Source organism: Mobula birostris, chromosome 25 (assembly GCF_030028105.1).
Source record: "Mobula birostris isolate sMobBir1 chromosome 25, sMobBir1.hap1, whole genome shotgun sequence".
Classification (NCBI taxonomy): Eukaryota; Metazoa; Chordata; class Chondrichthyes; order Myliobatiformes; family Myliobatidae; genus Mobula; species Mobula birostris.
The window spans coordinates 3,685,555-3,702,907 of NC_092394.1; the positions used below are offsets into that span (position 1 = coordinate 3,685,555).

Below are 17,353 nucleotides of genomic sequence, written 5' to 3' on the forward strand. Positions count from 1 at the left end.
TGACCGCTCCAACTCTGTCCGCCAGGGTCAGAGCTAACCGCTCCAACTCTGTCTGCCAGGGTCAGAGCTGACCACTCCAACTCTGTCCGCCAGGGTCGGAGCTGACCGCTGTAACTCTGTCCAGCTCTGTGTGTGTGATTGGAGGTTACAGCGACCCACGGCGACTGTGGCAAGATTCAACCTCTACCCTGTCGGACTATGTTTTGGTCACTGCCCACTGGCTGAGCTCCAATCTTGCCCACACCAAATGCTGGAGGAACTTGGCAAGTCTGGTCATCAATGAAGGGGAACAAACAGTCGCTGTTTTGGGCTGAGACTATTGATCAGGATTTCCAGCATCGACACAATCTCTTGTTTCTGACTTTGTCCAATTTTTTAACTCTCTACCTCCTTGTTTACTTTCCAACTGATCATTTCTCTACACCCAATCCACACCCATGGTGGGCAGGCAATTTAACAAACTGACCTTGAACCCAGAGACCCAGCCTCTGCACCGGTAAAACGTGGTTGTCTGATCAGTTAAATCAGTGGGTTGCTGGGCGGTCTGTCTCCTTGGACTGGAAAAGTCTGTTCCATGCTGTATCACAGAATAAAATAAAAATAAAAATGGCGACGGATGAGTCAACCTCGGCTTCAAAGCAAGTCATAAACATGAGATTCTGGAGAGCAACACACAAAATGCTGGAGGGATTCAGCAGGTCACACTGCAGCGACGGAGGTGAATAAACAGTCAGCGTTTAAGGTAGACACTTCATCATGGCTGGAAAAGGTGCGGGGGCAGGAGGAGAGCTGGAAGGTGATAGGGGAAGCCGAGTGGGTTGGAAGGGTGAAGGGCTGGAGAGGAAGGAATCTGATAGAGAAGCGAGGACCATAGAAGGAGGTGATAGGCAAGTGAGTCGAGATTAGAGTGGGGAATAGAAGATGATGGGGGGGGGGTACCAAAAGGAGAAATGGATGTTCATGCCATCAGGTTGGAGGCTACCTAGACAAATCTCCCAATTTATGACACGTCTCACCAATGTAGAGGAGCGGGGGATACGATAGACGACCCCCAGCACATTCACAAGGGAAGTGTGGCCCCACTTCGGGGCCCTGAACGGAGGGGAGACGGGGGCAGCACTTCGGGGCCCTGAACGGAGGGGAGACGGGGGCAGCACTTCGGGCCCTGAACGGAGGGGAGAGAGGTGGTGTAGGGGCAGGGACAGCATTTTGGCCATTTGCAGGGATAAACAGGAATAGATCCAGATGAGCCAGCAAACGGGAAAATCGGGAGAGGTGTACTGGAAGAAATCAATTACGTACATCCTTCACATAACTGAGGTGTAAAAATCTATACGTTACGTCTCCAGCTGAATGTGCAATTTATAGTAATTTATAATAAAAAATATGTACAACAGGACAATCGATATAACATAGAAATACCGTTGTATCAGCATGAATTAATCAGTCTGATGGCCTGGTGGAAGAAGCTGTCCCGGAGCCTGTTGGTCCTGGCTTTTATGCTGCGGTACCGTGTCCTGGATGGTAGCAGCTGGAACAGTTTGTGGTTGGGGTAAGTCGGGTACCCCATGATCCTTCGGGCCTGTTTTACACACTTGTCTTTGTAAATGTCCTGAGTAGTGGGAAGTTCACATCTACAGATGCACTGGACTATTCGCATCACTCTCTGCAGAGTCCTGCGATTGAGGGAGGTACAGTTCCCGTACCAGGCAGTGATGCAGCCAGTCAGGATGCTCTCAATTGTGCCCCTGTAGAAAGTTCTTAGGATTTGGGGGCCCATACCAAACTTCCTCAACCGTCTGAGGTGAAAGAGGCGCTGCTGTGCCTTTTTCACCACACAGCTGGTGTGCACAGACAACACGAGGTCCTCGGCGATGTTTATGCTGAGGAATTTAAAGCCTCTTGACCCTAGATCCATCGATGTCTATCGGGACTAGCCTGTCTCCATTGCTCCTGTAGTCCACAACCAGCTCCTTTGTTTTTACGACATTGAGGGAAAGGTTGTTTCCTTGACACCACCGGGTCAGGGTGATGGCTTCCTCTCTGTAGGCCTCGTTATTATTTGAGATTAGGCCAATCAGTGTAGTGTCGTTAGCAAATTTAATTAGTAGATTGGAGCTGTGGGTGGAGACACAGTCATGGGTATACAGAGAGGAAAAGAGGGGGTTTAGGACTCAGCCCTGAGGGGCAGAGGTGAGGGAGCCCATTCTTACCACCTGCTGGCGATCTAAGAAAGTATGTGCTGGCATTGAAGAGGACCCAGAGAAGGTTCACGAGAATTATTCTGGGAACGAAAGGGTTAATGTACGAGGAGTGTTTGATGGCTCTGAGCTCACACACGCTGGAGTTTAGAAGAATGGGGGGGGGTCTCATTGAAATCTATTGAACATTGAAATGCCTCACTAGAGTGGATGTAGAGAAGATGTTTCCTATAGTGTGTGTGTGTGGGGAGGGGGGTTGGGAGGAGTCTAGGACCAGAGGCCACAGCCTCAGAATAGAGAGACATCCACTTAGAACAGAGCTGAGGAATTTCTTTAGCCCGAGGGTGGTGAATCTGTGGAATTCATTGTCACAGACGGCTGTGGAGGCCAAGTCAGTGTGTATATTTAAAGCGGTGGTTACTAGATTCTTCATTAGTCAGGGCATCGAAGGTTACGGGGAGAAGGCTGGAGAATGGGGTTGAGAGGAATAATAAATCAGCTATGATGGAATGGCAGAACAGACTCAATGGGCCGAAAGGCCTCATTCTGCTCCTATGTCTTATGGTTTAAGGCTCCAGTAGCAAGACTTTGCGCTTCTTCTGTCAGTCAAAACGGTTCAGCCGGGCTTGGCAGCTGAACCACACGTGAAAGCCAGGAGCGTGACTCGGTTGTCAGAGGCTACTTGATACGCATTTAATAGGTAGTGGGAGCTCATCCCCTCTACCTTCCCCGTTGTGACAATCTTCAGTGTTAACCTTGGCGCTATAAAGGGTTACGCTAACCGCCTCGTTACGGTGTCGCCGCGGGCAATTTTACAGCCCCTTCCTCAAGACTACACACTCTTAATCGTAACACCGGACAGCACGTGCTCAGGCCGTTCGGCCCACCTCACTCGTGCTGCCGACTGTGGATGGTCGTCCGGAGCCCTTCCACACCTGTCAAAAAGCATTTTAAACGGCTGTTGCAAGTGAGGATTTGATACAGCCGCAGTGTCCCATCTGCCGGCCGTTCCACCGCTATCGCCCCCTACCCCCCGCCGCTGCCTTTACCTAGCACCTCGGGGATTTTGCACCCGTGGTATTTCCGCCCTCGGTGTCCCCCGACAGGACTGCCCGCTTCCCGATGGGCGGGGATGTGCTAAGCCAGGAGTTGGGCTGTGCGCGACCCTCTCCCCTCCCCTCCCCTCCCCTCCCCTCCCCTCCCCTCCCCTCCCCTCCTTCGCTGTGCGGGCGGCCCGGGGCGGAGTCTGCCTGGTCACGTAACTCTGCGGCATCACAATCGCGTTATTAACCTGCGGCGGAGCGGGGGGGAAGCGCATTCAAGCGGCCCGGGACACGGAGCGGAGCAGCAGACTCGACCACGGGGAGCGGCGGCTGGTGAGGGGGTTGGAGACGCGCTTTTGGGGAGGAGGACGGGGGTGCGGAGCTGGGATGTGCGGCGCCGGGGATGCGGGTATTCGGCGGCAACACTTTCACTCACTGGGTCCCGGGCGGCTACTGGGTGAGTTCGGGCGATTCCTCTGCACCCGGACTCTCATCCTCCTGCAGTATCGCTCGGATCGCACACGGGAAATCCTGCGCAATGAGCACTCCGACTAGGAGACAAACCTGCGGAATTCTGCAAAATCGAAGCTTCCTCCACACCACACCGTCCCATCACACACTCCCGGGCTCAGACACGGAGTGAAACTCCCTCCACACCGTCCCATCACACACTCCCGGGGTCAGACACAGAGTGAAGCTCCCTCCACAGCGTCTCATCACACTCCTGGGACAGGACTGGTGGACACAGGATTATCTCAAATGCATTTGCACAAATATATTTTAATCCGAGAGCTCCGTACATGTTCTGATGAAGGATACGTAATTCGATGTTTGTTTAAATAATGTTTAGAGTGTAGGGTCCGCTGACTACTCCTGAGGAAAACGGCTCCGTGTCCCAAAGGAAAGCCCGCCGGCATTCTGTAGTGAGACGGTGTGTTTGGGGTCTCTGAGAGTCCGCATTGGTGAGGGGGCGATGTGACTGGGCTGGCGCCCTGCGCCCTGACCCCGGACCTGCGGAATGTTCAAATCCCAACTCGATACACGGCGACCCCAAATTCAATTAGATCGATTCACAATCGGGAATCTCGTGCGTTTCAGTTTTTAAAAAATCCTATTAGACTTAAGAGTAGAATTGGGTCATCGAATTTTGCTGCGCCATTCCGTCATGTCTGATTTATTAACCATCTCAACCCCATTCTCCTGCCTTCTTCCCATAACCTTTGACAGGGCTGTTTTGCGTTTCTCGGGGGAGGTTCGACCCCCGCCCTAACCCACCTAGAACCACTTGGACGTTTGTGCTGCCTTTACCCTCAGCTTCCACATTCTTCACGACCCCCTGCCCATCACTATCCATCCGTTCCCGGCAAGGCCAGGTTTTGTCGCTGGTGATGTCAGTTCGCAGACGTCCAGATACCGGGTGGCCTCCCTGACCTTGAGATCAGCCGCCGAGAAGGACACGCACGCCCGGGGTTAGCCCGCATACCGACACTCCGCACCACAAACTGCAGTCACCGCGGAGGGAGAGAGGGGCGAAAGGAAGGCCAGCTATAAACACAGGAGATTCTGCAGATGTTGGAAACCTGATGTACCACACGTAAAATACTGGAGGAACTCAGCAGGTCAGACAGCATCTCCAGAGAGGAATAAGCAGACGTTGCTTGGGGCTGAGACCTTTCATCATAGTTTTTATTCCTCTCCATGGATGCTGAGTTCCTCCAGCATTTTGTGAGGCTATTATAATTGTGGCTGAATGGCGCCGGTATCTGCGGAGTCGACCACTGCGCCAGCGAAGTGAGAGTGACCAGAAACAGACACCTTCGGGCTGACTGGCTGGCCCTGCGGCCGTGTCAGCCCCTCTGCTGTGCGAATGTTGCTGCTCTACTCCGTGCCTGCTTTGTCCGACTAGCAGCCTGGGCCACCCGGTCCCACCTCGCTCACCTTTCAGCGCGGCACTGCACGGTCATCCGCAGCGATCTCGGGTCCTGCGAAGCGCCGGTTGTGATCAGCTCCCACTGGAGAAAGAAACATAGAAAACCTACAGCTCAATACAGGCTCTTCGGCCAACAAAACTGTGCCTAACATGTACTTTAGAAATTACCTCGAGTTACCCATAGCTCTCTATTTTTCCAATCCAGGAGACTGGTAAAAGACCCTATTGTATCCGCCTCCTCCGCGTTGCCGGCAGCCCATTCCACGCACTCACCACTCTCTGCGTAAAAGACTTACCCCTGACATCTCCTCTTTACCTACTCCTCAGCACCTTAAAACTGTGCCCTCTCATGTTAGTCATTTCAGCCCTAGGGAAAAGCCTCTGACTATCCACATGATCAATGTCTCTCATCATCTTATACACCTCTATCAGGTCGCCTCTCATCCTCCGTCGCTCCAACGAGAAAAGGCCGAGTTCACTCAACTTTTTCTCATAAGGCAAGCTCCCCAATCCAGGCAACATCCTTGTAAGTCTCCTCTGCACCCGTTCCACATCCTCCCTGTAGTGAGGCGACCAGAACTGAGCACAGTACTCGATGTCCTTCCGAGCGTGTCGCACCATTCTTGTCTGGCGCGTGGCGTGGTGTCAGGATTGGGCTCCTTTCGGATTAACCGGTCACGATATGAATGTTCCTGTCTCGACCCTTGATTTTATTTTAACGAGGCCGAGTGGCTAGCTCGACGCTCAACCCGGCACGGATGGAAAGCATGCTCGCCGGGTGGCCCGACTTGGATTCGACCAGGGTCCTATATAGCTGCAACATTACCTCTCGGCTCCTAAACTCAATCCCACGTTTACGGTTAATGAAGGCCAATCAGACAGCGTGGTAACAGGCCCTTCGGCCCAACTGATCCATACTGACCGTCTTTTCCCAGCGAGTTAGTTCCATCTGCCTGCATTGGGCTCATAGCCCCCCACACCACTCTTATCCATGTACTGATCTAGACGACTTAGTGCTAATGTGTCTGTGCCTGAACCACCATTCAAACTACACCCCCGTCACCCACCACTACCCCATGTGTGAAGAAGCTGCCGCTAATGTCCCTTTTCACATTGTAGTGGTTAGCGCGACGCTTTACAGCACCAGTGACTCTGGTTCAATTCCCGCCGATGTCTGTAAGGAGTTTGTACGTTCTCCCCGTGACTGCGTGGGTTTCTTCTGGTGCTCTGGTTTCCTCCCACAGTCCAGTAGGTCAATCAGTCATTGTAAGTTGTTCTGTGATTAGGGCACTGTGTACGTCCTCCCTCCTCCCAGGGGAAAAGACCTTGTGCACTGTCACCAGGTCTCCCTTCAGTCTCCTACTTTCCAGGGCATAAAGACCCAGCCCGCCAACCTCTCTGTAACTCAGTCCTCGTAAACCTTCTCAGAACTCTTTCCAGCTTAGTTATGTCTTTGCTGTAACTTAAGTAGTGTGCCCCAAATACTCCGGTGTCTTCTGCAACATAGAACATTGACAAGACAGGTCCTTCGGCCCACAATGTTGTGCTGACCTTTTAACCTACTCTAAGATCAATCTAAACTTTCTCCTACATAGCCCTCCATTATCTTTCACCCGTGTGCTATCACTCAAATGTCCCTCATGTATCTGCCTCCACACACCCACCACCCTCTGTGTAAAATCAAAACCTAACTCTGACACCTCTCCTGTACTTTCCAATAATCTTAATACCCCTGGTATTAGCCATTTCCACACAATGGGAAAAAGTCTCTGGCTGTCCTCTCTATCTGTGCCTTTTATCATCTGCACACTTCTATCAAGTCACCTCTCATCCTCCTTCACTCCAAAGAGAAAAGCCCTAGCTCACTCGACCTATTCTCATAAGACATGCTCTCTAAACCAGGCAGCAGCCTGGTAAATCTCCTCTGCATCCTCTTTAAAGCTTCCACATCCTTCCTATAATGAGGTGACCAGAACTGAACACAATATTCCAACTGCAACATAGTGCCCCAACTCCTGGCACCCTGACTGACAGCCATAACATCTTCAGAGACAAGAACAGGAAGGGAATGGGCGTTGTGTAGGCAGAAGAGATTAGTCAGTTGGCCGTTTGGTTACTAATGCATTTGGGCACAACACTGTGGGCCAAAGGGCTGTACTGTTCTAAGCTGATAATCCAGACTCCAGCGCAGTGGCTGGAGAGTGCGGCGGTACTGTATCAGAGAGGCTGATGTTACACCGTGAGCCCGGGTCTGGAAATCTTCCCACACTTCACCAACCCCTGATGCCTCGGAGAATGCCAACAATGCATCTGGTCACTATTACTGTCCCTTGCCCATCAAGTGTTTTGAAGAGTCTGTGGCAGCTGTGTAACGGAAAGCCTCTTTGTCTATCACACCATTCACCATTCTGTGCTGGATTTGCCAACGCTGACACATCATGTACTCAGTCTCAGGGCGGCCCCAGTTATCCCACTTCCCCCTGCCCCCCGGGGTTTCACGGCAGCCAGGAGTTCTGTCGCTGTAAGTGACCACAGGAGCTGGTTTTCCCTGACCACTGCCCATGGAAATCTGTGTCTGTTCATGATCGCAGACCATTCAGAAATCTGATGGCGAAGGGGAAGAAGCTGTTCTTGAAATGTTGAGTGTGTGCCTTCAGGCTCCTGTACCTCCTCCCTGATGGTAGGAATGAGAAGAGGACTTGTCCTGGGTAGGGAGTGTGGAGTGCCCTTAATGATGGATGACACCTTCCTGAAGTATTGGATCTCCCTCCCCACACGATTTCTAACTGGGACCTATATGTGAGTGTTGTACCTAGCCCTATTCCAGCCCCCACCCTGTCCCTGTCGACCCAGCAGCTAACACTGAGAATTGTCTGTAGCTGACTGTTGTTGAGGAGGAACTGCTGCCCTCTGTATCCTTGACAAATGCTGGTCCTGGCCAATCCATTATCCCTCTAACCCCATTCTCCTGCCTTCTCCCAATAACCTTTGATGCCCTGACTAATCAAGAACCTATCAAGCTCCGGTTTAAATCTACCTAATGACTTGACCTCCACAGCCGTCTGTGGTAATGAATTTCCACAGATTCACCACCCTCTGGCTTAAGAAATTCCTCTTCATTGCTGTTCTGAGACCAAGTCTTCTGGGTCCTAGACTCCCTCACTACTGGAGACGGGCTCTGCCCATTCATTCCATCTCATCAGGTCTGTAACCCTCCTGTCCTTGTTTGGCTACCATCAGATCTGACCACTCTACTATCTTCCCCAAGGTCTGCCTGTGCACTAGATCCCAAAGACTCCTTTACAAACCATTTACTCAATATTATACATCCTTTACCTTCTCTTGAACATTGCTTGTTTGCCAGTCTCCCTTCATCTGTTTTATCTGGGTTCTATTGTATTTCTTTATTTTTTTCTTGTGAATGCCTGCAAGTAAATGAATCTCAGGTTGTAGCTGGTGATCATATATACATACTTTGATAGTAAATTTACTTTCAACTGACAGCCAGTCACCCCTGCATTGATTGTCTGGAACTGGCTCCCACTCAGACGGGGGCTCAGTTCTAAGACGCTCCTCCTTGATTTTGGATGTCCCTCTGGTCCCGTTGGTGTCGAGCAGCATCTGTGTTGGGGAGTGAGGGGTGAAAGAATCTTCTGGGGTCGAACAGTGTGTTTAAGGGTGGGGGCAAGGAATCTGTGTTGTGTTGAACAGTGTCTGTGTTCCGGAGTGGGTGAGAAGTCTGTAGTGGGGGGAGCGAATCGTCAAAGTTTAGAGTCAAAACCTGCAATCCCTCATGTCTCAGTTATGCTTCAACTTGGGCTCCTATGCCTGAGAGTCTGAGATCGGGAGTACTCTGTTGACAAAGGAGATCTGTGAACCAGTAAATTAGTTTATTACTGTTAATTGTACCATGAAACAGTGAAAGGTTTGTGCTGAGCACTGTCTGTACAAATCAAAGTGCACTGAGGTAGAACAAGGTGTCTCGATAGAGGTGAACCATAAAAGGCATAGATTGAGTGGACAGCCAGAGACTCTCCCAGGTGGAAATCACCAAAAGGAGGGGGCAAAATTTAGAAGTAATTGTAGGAGGTTGTTGAGTTAGGTTTTGTTTACACAGAGAGTGGTGAGGGCGTAGAACACCCTGCCAGGGGTGGTGGTAGAGACAGATATATTAGGGGCATTTAAGAGACTCTTGGATGATAGAAGGCAGATGGGTGATAGAAAAATGGAGGGCTATGTGGGAGGGATGGATTAGATTGATCAGAGTACATTAAAGGCTTGGCACAACATTGTAGGCCGAAGGGCCTGTACTGTGCTGGACTCTAATGTAAAACATAGAAGGACTCTTGGCCTCATAATCTACTGTGCTGTGTTAAAGTCTTCAGCATATGTAAACAAAATTCTGTAAAGCAAAGATGCTTTCAAAAATAATCAAATTAAAAGTTTCTAAATATTTAAAAAAACAAACTTTAAATGACAGTAAACAATAAAAAACTAATTCAAATCAATATTTGGTGTGAGACCATAAGATATTGGAGCAGAATTAGGCCACTTGGCCCATCGAGTCTGCTCAGCCATTTCATCATGGCTAATCAGTTTCCCCCTCAGCCTCATTCTCCTATAAGACCATACAGAGTCTCCTATAAGACTGTAATAATGCTTGGTGTGACCATCTTTTGCCTTTAAAACTGCATCAGTTCTCCTAGGGATATTGGAATGCAGTATTTATAAGAAAATCGGCTGGTAGGTTGTTCTAAGCATTTTGGAGAACTTGCTACAGTTCTGCAGACCTTAGCCATCTTGCTAGCTTCTGTCTGCCTAGGTAATCCCAGACAGGCTCAGTAACGTTGAGATCAGGGCTCCATGGAAGCCATACATCTGGAACCATATAAAAAATCTCGTGTGCCTCAGACTTCTGCACAGGACTGTACTCGTTATAATCCTGCGTTTTACTGTTTACCCGCACTGCACAGTAGCGTTCACACTTTATTACTGTTTTACCGTATCCCAGTCCAATGCACTGCGTAATGATGTGATCAATATGAACAGGTTGCAAGACAAGCGTTTCATGGTTCATGTGGCAATAATTCCAATTGCAAGAATACAAAATGCAGGGTTACGGTAACGAGGGAATTCCTACACCAGACACAAGGTGGTCAGAACTGGCCACCACAGCAAAAACGGTTAAAACGTCTGCCAGACCTAGAAAATGGAGGACAAGGAGGAGGTAATCCATTTGGGTACACTGGCGTCCGAGCCTCAGCCAAGCGGAGAGGGAAGGGGGCAGGGAGCTGCGTGCAGAGAGGCAGACTGCATCAGTATTCAGACCCCGGCTCATAAACAAGTCAGAGCTTGTGCAAGCATCAGAGTGGGCCTCCTATCTTTTGTCTCCAGAATACTTCTGGTTTATTCACCCTTTCCTTTCCCCTGCACAGGCTGAGTCTCCACAGAACCTCTTAAAGATGATCTTTGTCACATGTACATCAAAACACAGTGAAATGCCTCATTAGTGTCAACAACCAAACACAGTCCGCGGATGTGCTGGGGGCAGCCTACAAGTATCAGCAGGCTTTCCAACAACAGTAAATGAGAATGGTGGGGGGGGGGGGGGCAGAGGAAGCCAGAGCACCCGGAGAAAACCAACATGGTCACAGGGAGAATGTACAAACTCCTTACAGACAGCGGTGAGAATTGAATGGGATTGCCGGTGCCCTGAAGCTTTGTGCTGACTGCAGTCACTAATCCCGCTCCTTGGTTCTGACTCCTTCCCACTCCCTGGTGGATCTCTGAATGCATCAGGGATGTGTCTTTGATTTCCACTCTGACCTTCATTCCATCGGATACAGTCCATTCTCTTGTTTGTTGTAGATGCCCTCATTCATGTCCTGGCTCTATTTCCACTGTGGCAGACTCGCTATCTCTCTCCTGATCTGAATCTCCCCTGCCCCTCTCTCTGTCTGTCTTTGTCTCTGACTGAATCTCCCCTGCCCCTCTCTGTCTGTCTGTCTCTGACTGAATCTCCCCTGCCCCTCTCTCTGTCTGTCTGTCCCTGACTGAATCTCCCCTGCCCCTCTCTCTGTCTGTCCGTGTCTCTAACTGAATCTCCCCTGTCCCTCTCTCTGACTGAATCTCCCGTCCCTCTCCCTGACTGAATCTCCCCTGCCCTCCCTCTGTCTGTCTGTCTCTGACTGAATCTCCCCTGCCCCTCTCTGTCTGTCCTTGTCCCTGATCTGAATCTCCCCTGCCCCTCTCTCTGTCTGTCTGGCCCTGACTGAATCTCCCCTGCCCCTCTCTCTGTCTGTCTGGCCCTGACTGAATCTCCCCTGCCCCTCTCTGTCTGTCCTTGTCCCTGATCTGAATCTCCCCTGACCCTCTGTCTGACTGAATCTCCCCTGCCCCTCTCTCTGACTGTCTGTCCGTGTCTCTGACTGAATCTCCCCTGCCCCTCTCTCTGTCTGTCCGTGTCTCTGACTGAATCTCCCCTGCCCCTCTCTCTGACTGAATCTCCCCTGTCCCTCTCTCTGACTGAATCTCCCCTGCCCCTCTCTCTGTCTGTCTTTGTCCCTGATCTGTATCTCCCCTGACCCTCTGTCTGACTGAATCTCCCCTGCCCCTCTCTCTGACTGTCTGTCCGTGTCTCTGACTGAATCTCCCCTGCCCCTCTCTCTGTCTGTCCGTGTCTCTGACTGAATCTCCCCTGCCCCTCTCTCTGACTGAATCTCCCCTGCCCCTCTCTCTGTCTGTCTTTGTCCCTGATCTGAATCTCCCTTGCCCCCCTCTGACTGTCTGTCCGTGTCTCTGACTGAATCGCCCCTGACCCTCTCTCTGATCTGAATCTCCCCTGCCCCTCTCTCTGCTTGTCTAAGTCTTGTGACCCCATAGATATTTATAGATCTGCACTGTCAGAGTTAAGCAGAACCCTTGTTATTTAAAATCCTTACCATCCGTTCCAAATCCTTATTTGTCCTTGCCGTTCCCATTGCTGTAATCTCCACTGCTCTCCATCTCCCTCTTCTGTGTTCTCACAGTTCTGGCATCTGGACACTCTCCAGCTTTCCTCACTTTGCCACTGGTGATTCAAATCTCTGCTGTCTCCTCCCTGGAGCTCCGTTTCCACTCTTATAGATACTGAAGACCTCATTGAGGTTTTAAAGATTATGAGAGGCACAGATAGAGTGGACAGACAGTATCCTTTTCTCAGGGTTGAAATGTCTAATACCCGAGGCCATGCATTCTAAGGTGAGGGGGGGTAACTTCAAAGGTAATGTGAGGGGGAAGTTTTTTTACACAGGTTGATGGTAGAGGCATATACATTGGGAATATTTAGATAGGCACATGAATGTGAGGCAAATGGAAGGATAAGGACATTGTATAGGCAGAAGAGTTTAGTTAGCCATTGGATCACTGTTCCTGTGCTGTACTGTTCTATATTCTCTGAAACCTACGACTGACAGCCCTTCTCTGGGTGTGATAATGTTCCCGTCAGTACAGAATCAGAATCAGGTTTATTTTCACCGACATATGTCATGAACTTTGTTGTTTTGCGGCAGCAGTGCAGTGTAATTCATAATAATCACTATAAGTTACAATAACAGAACATTTGACAGTACAGGCCCTTCAGCCCACAATGCTGTGCCAACATTCTAACCTACTCCAAGATCAATCTAACCTTTCCCTCCCACAGAGCCTCCATTTTTCTGAGTCTCTTAAAGTATCTGGCACTACCACCACCGCTGGCAATGTGTTCCCCTCACCCACCACTCTCCGTGTAAAGAACCTACCTCTGACATCCACTCCACCCCGTACCTCCCTCCAGTCACCATAAAATTATGCCATTTCCACCCTGGGAAAAAATCTCTGTCCACTTAATCTTTGCCTCTTATCATCTTGTACACCTCTATCAAATCACTCTCATCCTCCTTCACTCCACAGAGCAAATATAAAGAAAAATAGAAAAAATAAACAAACAGCAAAATAGTGATGTGGTGTTTATGTGCCATTCAGAAATCTGATGGCGGGGGAAGCTGTTCCTAAGTCACTGAGTTTGCGTTTTACAAATTGGTCAGTGAGTTTGCGATTTACCCTGATGCGTGATGCAGTGCTGAGAGGGCTGATCATACCTGCACTGAACAATTGGGAGGGGAAACAGTATTTTGGCTTTTTGTGTTGCAAGAGGATTATTGCACAACTTCATGAAATGAACAGGTAAATTCGTTTACTACTGTCACATTTACTGAGCTACAGAGAAAAACTTTGTTTGCATGCCATCCAATACAGATCAATGCATTACACAGTGCAATGAGGGCATACAGGGAAACCAGTAACAATGCAGAATAAAGTGTTACAGTTACTGAGAAATTGTCTGCCTGCAGGTTCAAGGTCTTAACGAGGTAGATTGTGAGGTCAATCACACCAGTTAAAATTTAATTGTCACTCAACCATACACATGAATACAGCCAAACAAAACAGCATCAGTCTGGAGCCAAGGTGCAAATCACAGAACCAGCAGTCGCGCACAGCACAAGGCACATATAGCACATATACAATAGCAAGTAAACATATAGTATAGTACACACAAAATATATATATATATATCCCAATTGCCTGAGAGACATGTTCTGTAAATTGAAGGTTTATGGGTGTTATTGGCAAGAACAAACAGCTAGTGGTAGGCAGACAAATATGCAATCCAGCTTGCCATTCCACCAAGCAAACAGCGGAGGGCAGCACCAACAAGAGGGGCTAATCCCCAGCCTAGCATGGACACCGCTGCTGGCATCTGTTCTCCTGGACTGCTGCAACAGGCAAGCCTATGGCTTGAGGCCACAGCTGCACTGCAACCAAGGCCACACAGCTCCCCTGCCGCCCGTCTCTCCAATAAACAAGGGAAGTGGACCTGCACCATTTTACACTGCCAATTTCCAACAGGGTCTTGCAATAGCAAGAGAAATGACCAAGACAATCACTCACTGTTGGATTGTGCACTGCCTTCACACAATTCTGAAGCCTCACTGTAGCAGGTAGGAACAAGATTTGCACCAAGTCCAGCTCCTTTGCCAAGGAGCAGCTCGCTGATGGGGTAAACCTGTAGTCCCTGAAGTTGTTCATGTCCAGCAGTGCTGCCATCTTGCTTCAGACTAGGGAACTGTTCAATAGTTTTATAATATCTGTCCTTGAGCCTGGTGGGACGTGCTTTCAGGCTTTTGGATCTTCTGCCCGATGGGAGAGGGGAGAAAGAATATCCAGTGTGGGAGATTTGTTTGATTATGCCAGCTGCTTTAGCAAAGTAGTGGGAAGTGTGGACAGAGGTGTGAAATGTTGTCCACAGGCCAGGCCTCCCTCTCCGAGGAAGTGTTTACTTGTTAGAGGGCATAGACTGAATTGGTGGGACTGTCCTATGAGTAGGGTTATGCAGAATGCACCCTCTGGTACTCTCTAGAGTTTAACAGAATGAGAGAGGATGTCATTGAAATGTGCAAAATTCTTACAATGTTCCTTTGGCTAGCATGGCTCAAACCAGAGATCACCGCCTCAGTAACTGGCCACGTAGGACTGATGTTCCTTTACAAGATGGGTGGCCCCAGCTTTTATCAATACCCCTCAGAGATTGTCTGCCTAGTGTCAGTGGTCACATAACCAGGACTCGTGATATGTACCAGCTGCTCATACAACCATCACCTGTTCCCGTGGTTTCACGTGACCCTGATCTGGGGTGTGGGGGGCTAAGCCCTGTTGTTGCTTGGGGTGGAAAGTGCAGGGGATTTAATTTTGAGACCACTAGAATATAAAAGCAAGGATGTAATGCTGAGGATTTGTCTTGGAGTATTGTGAGCAATTTGGGACCCCTACCTAAGAAAAAATGTGCTGACGTTGAAGAAGATCCAGAGGAGGTCACAAGAAGAATTCTGGGAATGCAAGAGTTAATGTATGAGGAGCGGATGATGGCTCTGGACCTGTACTTGCCAGAGTTTAGAAGCATGGCAGGGGGAATCCACTGATATCTATGGAATATTGAAAGGTTCAGATAAGAGTGGATATGGGGAGAATGTTTCCTATAGTGAGGGATCAGAGGGCAGAGCCTCAGAATACAGGGATGTCTCGTCAGAACGGAGATGAGGAGGAATTTCTTTAGCCAGAGAGTGGTGAATCTATGGAATTCATTTCCACAGACGGTTGTGGAGGACAACTCATTGGGTATATTTAAAGCAGAAGTTGATAGGTTCTTGATTAGTCAGTATGTCAAAGGTTATGGGGAGAATGGGGGTTGAGAGGGACAATAAATCAGACTCGATGGTCTGAATGCTCCTATGTCTGAGGGTTTTATAGCTCTGTTTCTGAATCACCAACGTAGTACTAACCTGCAAATTTTGCACTCTCTTGCAGCTTTGGGCACGGACCGTTTGAAGATGACGCACCAATTTCCAGCGCTTTCTCCTGAGCAGAAGAAGGAATTAAATGATATTGCCCTGCAGATTGTGTCACCCGGAAAGGGCATCTTGGCTGCCGATGAATCTGTGGGTTAGTCTACACTGTCATGTTCTCTCCAGCATGTGTGGTATTGGTGATGGGCAGAGGGATGTCGTCGAAGTGACTATTGTGTGTAACTGTGTGTGTGTGTATATGTCCAGAAACCTGAGAAAACCGGACAGGTTTATTATGTCTGACAAACGGCATGAAATTTATTGTTTTGTGGCAGCAGCACAGCACAAGACCTAAAAAAGTTACAATAAGAAGATAAAAAAGATAAACAGTGAAAACAGGGAGCAAAATAGTGAGGCTGTGTTCGGGGGTTCAATGTCCATTCAGAAATCGATGGCGGAGGGGAAGAAGCTGTTCCTGAATCGATGAGTGTGTGCCTTCAGTCCCCTGTACCCCCTCCCTGATGGTAACAATGAGAAGAGGGTTTGTCCTGGGTGATGGGGGTCCTTCATGATGCATTCTGCCTTCTGAAGATGTCCTTGCTCTGTCACTCTCCAATGAACAGTCTGCTAGTTTTAATTTTGACCTGAGACCTTCTCTTCCATTGCACAGGGAGCATGGCCAAGCGCCTGACCCAAATCGGTGTGGAGAATACAGAGGAAAATCGCCGTTTCTACCGGCAGATCCTGATGACGGCTGATGACCGGATCAAGAACTATATCGGGGGCGTTATCTTCTTCCACGAGACTCTGTACCAGAGCACTGATGACGGGACGCCCTTCATTAACGTCATTAAAGAGAAGAACATTCTGGCAGGGATCAAGGTACATGGCTCAGGCCTCTTCTTGGGCAACTCATGGCATCACGCCAATGTGGTGGTGGTTCCCAGGACACGATTACAGCCCAGGGCATACCGGAGTTTCAGAATTCAAATCTGGTTCCTCTGTAAGGAGTTTGTATGTCTCCCCGTGACTGCATGGGTTTCCTCCGGCTGCTCCGATTTCTTCCCACATTCCAAAGACATACGGCTTAGTAGGGTAACTGTCATTGTAAATTGTCCTGTGATTGGGCTAGGGTTTAATAGGTGAGTTGGTGGGGCTGGAAACGCCTGGTCTGCACTGTCTCTCTAAATGAATTAAGTAAATAACGGTGACACTGATTGTTGCCTCCCCGAGAAGTAGGACTGAGATGAGATGAAATGAATTCCTAACCACTGAGCACCATAGACAGAACATAAAGAGATTTTTAAAGATTAGCTTCATTTGTCAAATGTACCTTCAAGTACATTGTTTGTATCAAATCGGTGAGGATTGTGCTGGGCAGCTGGCAAGTGTTGCCATGCTTCTGGTGCCAACACAGGAGGGGTATGGTGTCTGGTCTGGGCACAGGTCAATGGGACTAGGCAGATTAATGGATCAGCACAGACTAGATGGGCCGATAGGCCTGATCTTTCCTGTAGTGTTATGTCTCTCTGACTCTGACTCTGTAGCTTGCCCACAACTTACTAACCCACACGTTTCTGGGATGTGCGAGGAAACCAGAGCAGCCGGAGGAAGCCCAGCACAACCCGAGGATGTGCTGGCGTTAGGCCGCAAATCTCACCAAGTGTTTCAGCGCCAGCAGAGGAACTCAGCATGCTGCCCCAAAGCTTGCGACCATGACCCGCTGACCTGCTGCCTGGTCCAGTGTGACAGCCTGAGACCCTGGGTCATTCCCCCTGACCCGCTGACCTACCGTCTAGTCCAGTGTGACAGCCTGAG

The 17,353-nt window shown here is 49.4% G+C and overlaps 1 protein-coding gene across 1 annotated transcript in view; it reads left to right on the forward strand.

Moving 5' to 3' along the window:
* The first annotated feature begins 3,482 nt into the window (after positions 1 to 3,482).
* Positions 3,483 to 17,353, forward strand: part of LOC140187569 (fructose-bisphosphate aldolase C-like) — a 30,276-nt gene continuing 16,405 nt past the window's right edge. Inside the window, exons 1-3 of the mRNA XM_072242986.1 lie at positions 3,483 to 3,577; positions 15,558 to 15,692; positions 16,206 to 16,417. Coding sequence (XP_072099087.1) covers positions 15,581 to 15,692; positions 16,206 to 16,417 — 324 coding nt within the window. The 5' untranslated portion in view covers positions 3,483 to 3,577; positions 15,558 to 15,580. The remainder of the gene's footprint in view (positions 3,578 to 15,557; positions 15,693 to 16,205; positions 16,418 to 17,353) is intronic.